This window comes from Cebus imitator, unplaced genomic scaffold (genome assembly GCF_001604975.1).
Source record: "Cebus imitator isolate Cc_AM_T3 unplaced genomic scaffold, Cebus_imitator-1.0 Scaffold96, whole genome shotgun sequence".
Classification (NCBI taxonomy): Eukaryota; Metazoa; Chordata; class Mammalia; order Primates; family Cebidae; genus Cebus; species Cebus imitator.
In genome coordinates, this window is record NW_016107411.1 from 3,564,637 (window position 1) to 3,570,369 (window position 5,733).

Here is a 5,733-nt window from a genome sequence, read left to right on the forward strand (position 1 = left end):
ACAGGGTTTCACCATGTTGACCAGGATGGTCTCGATCTCTTGACCTCGTGATCCACCCGCCTCGGCCTCCCAAAGTGCTGGGATTACAGGCTTGAGCCACCACGCCCGGCCCTTTATGAGAGTTTTTAAGGCGGGGCATGGTGGCTCACGCTTGCACTCCGAGCACTTTGGGAGGCTGAGTTGGGTGGATCGCTTGAGCCCATGAGTTTGAGACCAGCCTGGGCAACATTGTGAGTCTCTGCCTCTACAAAAAATAAACAAAATTAGGCAGGCGTAGTAGCATGTGCCTGTGGTCCCAGCTACTTGGGAGAATTGCTTAGGCCCTGGAGGTTAAGGATGCCGTGAGCTATGATTTCATTACTGCACTCCAGCCTGCATGACAAATGAGACCCTGATTCAAGAAAAATAAAAGAAAAAAGGGAGGTTTTCTTTTTGTTTGTTTGTTTGTTTTGATGCAGGGTGTCTCTCTGTCGCCTAGGCTGGAGTGCAGTGGCCCAATCTTGGCTCACTGCAACCTCTGCCTTTTAAGCTCAGGTAATTCGCCCACCTCAGCCTCCCAAGTAGCCTCCTGAGTAGCTGATAGGCATGCACCACCACACCCAGCTAATTTTTGTAGAGATGGGGTTTCACCATGTTGCCCAGGCTGGTCTTGAGCTCCTGATCTGAAGTGATCTGCCTGCCTCAGCCTCCCAAAGTGCTGGGATTATAGGCATGCGTCACTATGCCCGGCCCAGCAAGTGTTTTGTAAAAGGAAATCTTAGCACTGGAATCCTGGTACAGAGTATGAACAGTATGTATTAAATATTTAATAGAATTGTCCTTCAGAAAGCTTCTATCAGTTTACGGTACATTACAGAGAGCACTTTTCTAACTTCTTTTCCTTTGTGGATTCCGTTTCTTGGGCTTCAGAGGCTTTCACCACAGAGAGACAAGGTAAATATTTTAGGTAGATTTTTTTTTTTTTTTTTTTTTTTTTTTTTTTTGGGTTTTTTTTTTTTTTTTTTTTTTTTTTTTTTTTTTTTTTTTTTTTGACGGAGTTTCGCTCTCCTTACCCAGGCTGGAGTGCAATGGCACGATCTCGGCTCACCGCAACCTCTACCTCCTGGGTTCAGGCAATTCTCCTGCCTCAGCCTCCTGAGTAGCTGGGATTACAGGCATGCGCCACCATGCCCAGCTAATGTTTTGTATTTTTAGTAGAGACGGGGTTTCACCGTGTTGACCAGGATGGTCTCGATCTCTTGACCTCGTGATCCACCCGCCTTGGCCTCCCAAAGTGCTGGGATTACAGGCTTGAGCCACCGCGCCCGGCCTTAGGTAGATTTTTTTTCTATAAGCCAGATTTAATTTTTTAAATATTAAAAACAAATTTATTAGTTTTCTTTTACACAAATATAAAGAGGCCAGGTGCAGTGACTTACGCCTGTAATCCCAGCACATTGGGAGGCTGAGGGGGGCGGATCACCTGAGGTCAGGAGTTCAAGACCAGCCTGCCCAACATGGTGAAACCCTGTCTCTACTAAAAATGCAAAAAATTAGCCGGGCATGGTGGTGGGTGCTTGTGATCTCAGCTACTGGGGAGGCTGAGGCAGGAGAACGGCTTGAACCCAGGAGACAGAGGTTGCGGTAAGCCAAGATCCTGACACTGCACTCCAGTCTGGGCAACAAAGGGAGACTCCATCTCAAGTAAAAAATTAAATAAAGAAAAAAGGAATACACTGTTATCTCTTCTTTGCCATTAAAAAAATTTTAAATGCTTGAACATAGTTTAAAAATGTAAACCATGCGGGATACAAAGTGAAAAATAAAAGCCTTTCTCTCAGTTTCTCTCCTCAAAGTAACCACTGTTAGGGCCGGGCGCGGTGGCTCACGCCTGTAATCCCAGCACTTTGGGAGGCTGAGGCGGGTGGATCATGAGGTCAAGAGATCGAGACCATCTTGGTCAACATGGTGAAACCCCGTCTCTACTAAAAATGCAAAAAATTAGCTGGGCATGGTGGCGCGTGCCTGTAATCCCAGCTACTCAGGAGGCTAAGGCAGGAGAATTGCCTGAACCCAGGAGGCGGAGGTTGCGGTGAGCCGAGGATGCACCATTGCACTCCAGCCTGGGTACAAGAGAGAAACTCCGTTTCAAAAAAAAAAAAAAAATGTAACCACTGTTAACACTTTTGTATAATTCCTTCTAGGAAAAAAGTTCTGTATATATTATGCAATGTTGTTGCTATACCTAGAGCCACATCTCCAGCTCTAGACAAGGTTTATAACTTTCCTTAATTAGTTAAAACATATCTCCCAAACTCTGATGTCTGTAGATCTTGAGGTTTACATTTCGGTTGGATAGAGATGGACTCTGTAGTAAAACAATTTGACAAGTCAGTCACTTATCATAGAGAACAAGCATTGTCTCATTTACTCATACCAGAGATTTACCTGTAATGTGATTAGCCATCAAATATATTCATTGGTTAGCTCCGTGAGTTGTAAGTATTTTGTATCTTTATCTTTCTTATCAGCACACATGATTTACAACATATTCCTGAATTAAACAAGAATTTGTAGGTCTGAATGATTTGCTTCACAGTTCTTTCTTTTTTCTTCCCTCCCTCCCTCCCTCCCTCCCTTCCTTCCTTCCTGTTTTTGAAACGGAGTCTCGCACTGTCCCCTGGGCTGGAGTGTAGTGGCACAATCTCAGCTCACTGCAACCTCTGCCTTCCAGGTTCAAGTGATTCTCCTTGCCTCAGCCTTCTAAGTAGCTGAGATTACAGGCACCCGCCACCACGCCTGGCTAAATTTTTTTTTTTTTTTTGTATTTTTAGTAGAGATGGGATTTCACTACATTGGGCAGGCCGGTCTCGAAATCTAACCTTGTGATCTGCCTGCCTCGGCCTCCCAAAGTGCTAGGATTACAGGCGTGAGCCACCACGCCTGGCCCACAGTTCTTGAATTAAAGCTTGTTCTGTTCTTAAAGGGAGATCCATATTTCTAATATAATATATTCCTTTCACAAAGAGAGAGAGCTTCTGTTAATGTTTCCACAGAGGCTCTCAGTGTAGACTGAATTTCATTTACATGGTAGGGAACATGCTATACATACGTGTCGCTAACTTTGCATCTTTCACTTAGTACAGCTGAAGCACTTTCCATATCAGGGCATGTGGATCTGTTGAGGAAGGTATGTCTAGCTTGAGATACTTTTTAGTGTTAATGAATGGTTCTTCACTTTTTATCACCTGTGGCCCTACTGTCTTTATTCATCTGGTTTCCCAGGGAGGAATTTGGGGTAGTGGAGTGCTCGGTCATTACACCACGACTAGGTTCCCCTAACACAGCCTCACTGTACGACACTCCTCTACCACACAGACACAACCCCTGGTGTCAGTACCTTTGGTTTCTCTCATTCTCCCGCATTTTCATGCATTAGGGGCATTGAAGAACAGGGTGCTTTTCTCAGCTGATGGAAGGGTGCTGTGGTATTTCTTCTTGCTCACATCCTGCCTACTGATGTCTGATATATTTTATTTTCATTTCAGGGGAAGCCATATGTTTTTGACCGTGTATTCCCCCCAAACACGACTCAGGAGCAAGTTTATCATGCATGTGCCATGCAGATCGTCAAAGGTAATAGATTTCTTTTTAGAATGTCTCTTCTCAGCACCCCATTCCCTACCGGGCTTATCTCCACCAGTACCCTTTCTCCACTGTCTCTTCCAGATGTCCTTGCTGGCTACAATGGCACCATTTTTGCTTATGGGCAGACATCCTCAGGGAAAACACATACCATGGAGGTGAGGGTTCTGACTCTGCTGGTTAAGAGGCTTAGGAGTGTTAATGGAAGATCAGGGAATCTCAGCGGGGGAAGATCTAGGAATCAAGGATTGCCTGGTCCAGAGGAAGATAGATGGGTACAGATGATGAACCCAAGGGCAACATTAGGGGAAGTTTAATGGAACCCCTTCACCCCGCTGTGATGTATCATTCTTTCCACTACTCCAGTCTCCTTTTGATCTGGAAAAGTAATGGAAATCCAAAGGGCTACTCAATTATCTCCTTGCTCCTCTAAAAGGCAGACATGGTGGTGACCATCTCCTAACTTAGGACTTTCTTCTTACTGACTCTTGCCTTGGTGTTCACCTGCATACATCTGAGTTGTCTCATTCTCCCCGAGCCCCAGCTTCATTCTCAAATACCTTCACTCGCCAGGGAAAGCTGCACGACCCCCAGCTGATGGGAATCATTCCTCGAATTGCCCGAGACATCTTCAACCACATCTACTCCATGGATGAGAACCTTGAGTTCCACATCAAGGTGACCAGGGCACAACAGCTGGGCATTCAGATGGGGACTGGGAGGGGAAGATCTAAAATAAACCCACTGAAAAGCCTGGGCTCCCCAACTAGATTCCCCTTCCAGTTACCCCACTTCTTCATCCAGATGTTCTCTTCTGTTCTTTTCCTCCCACCACCACCACCATTTGAGTAGGTCACATTAGTATGGGATTCCTAAACCAGATTTAAGATAGGCCTTCTTTACTTCACCCTCTTTCTTTCTTCTTAATCAGGTTTCTTACTTTGAAATTTATCTGGACAAAATTCGTGACCTTCTGGATGGTGAGTGTTTAGCCCCATTGGATGAGGGTGTGCGAGGAGGGTGGAGAAAAGAGCTTACATTGCTCTTGGAATTAGGCACTGATTGACAAGATGCAGAGGGCACACAGCGCTCAAGTCCTTTGGCTCCATTCACCAGAATTTCCAAAAACTCAGAAGGTCAGAAGATGAGCTTAGGAGCTCAGGACTACATATAAACAGTTCAAGAGGATCTGGGGCTGGGGAGCTGGAGCCCTGAGGAGAAGGAGGAGGAACTGAGCCTTCAGCTTGTGCAGGGAGTTTAGGCTTCACAGGGAGAGTCTTCCTTTAGCACAGAGAAGAAAACCACCATCTGAGCCGACTTCAAGGTGCAGGTGGGGGCCATGGAAGTACCACCCTTGCTCACCCTGCATTCTTTTGATTCAGTGACCAAGACAAATTTGTCTGTGCACGAGGACAAGAACCGGGTGCCATTTGTCAAGGTGAGAGTGGGGGTGGGGCACCTATGTGGGCCTGGTGTATTGAGAGTGTGGGTGGGGGAGGAGCATAGGTCAGTGACTCTGAAGTTAGAGAATGGATATCCTGGATGAATGGGATGTGCCTCGGCCAGCGAGAGTCTAGGGGATCAGAAAAGATACTGTCTTGGCTGGGCATGGTGGCTCACACCTGTAATGCCAGCACTTTGGGAGGCTGAGGTGGGCAGATCACTTGAGGCCAGGAGTTCGAGACCAGCCTGGCCAACATGATGAAACCCCATCTCCGCTAAAAATACAAAAAACTAGCCGGACATGGCTAATTTTTTGTATTATTAGTAGAGACAGGGTTTCACCATGTTGGCCAGATTGAGCTCTCACTCCTGACCTCAGGTGATCCACCTGCCTCAGCCTCCCAAATTGCTGGGATTACAGGCATGAGCCACCGTGCCTGGCCTCTTGTTTAATTAAAAAAGAAAATTAGCCAGGCATAGTAGCATACACCTGTAGACCCAGCTACTCAGGACGCTGAGGAGTGAGGATTGCTTGAGCCCAGGAGCTCAATCAAGGTTGCAGTGAGCCATGATAGTATCACTGCACCCCGGTCTGGGTAGTAGAGCAATACTGTTTCTTTTCCTTTCCTTTCCTTTTCTTTCTTTCTTTTTTTTTTTTTTTTTTTT

General features: G+C 46.0%; 1 protein-coding gene across 3 annotated transcripts in view; it reads left to right on the plus strand.

Moving 5' to 3' along the window:
• KIF5A (kinesin family member 5A) overlaps positions 1-5,733 on the plus strand; it is a 38,572-nt gene that overhangs the window by 12,202 nt on the left and 20,637 nt on the right. For all 3 annotated transcript variants that reach the window (XR_001827478.2, XR_001827479.2, XM_017536226.2), the window contains exons 2-6: positions 3,528-3,615; positions 3,709-3,782; positions 4,198-4,302; positions 4,556-4,604; positions 5,007-5,062. Coding sequence is in view for 1 of the 3 variants with exons in the window: in XM_017536226.2 (XP_017391715.1) it covers positions 3,528-3,615; positions 3,709-3,782; positions 4,198-4,302; positions 4,556-4,604; positions 5,007-5,062 (372 nt within the window). In the remaining 2 variants the exon portion in view is untranslated. The remainder of the gene's footprint in view (positions 1-3,527; positions 3,616-3,708; positions 3,783-4,197; positions 4,303-4,555; positions 4,605-5,006; positions 5,063-5,733) is intronic.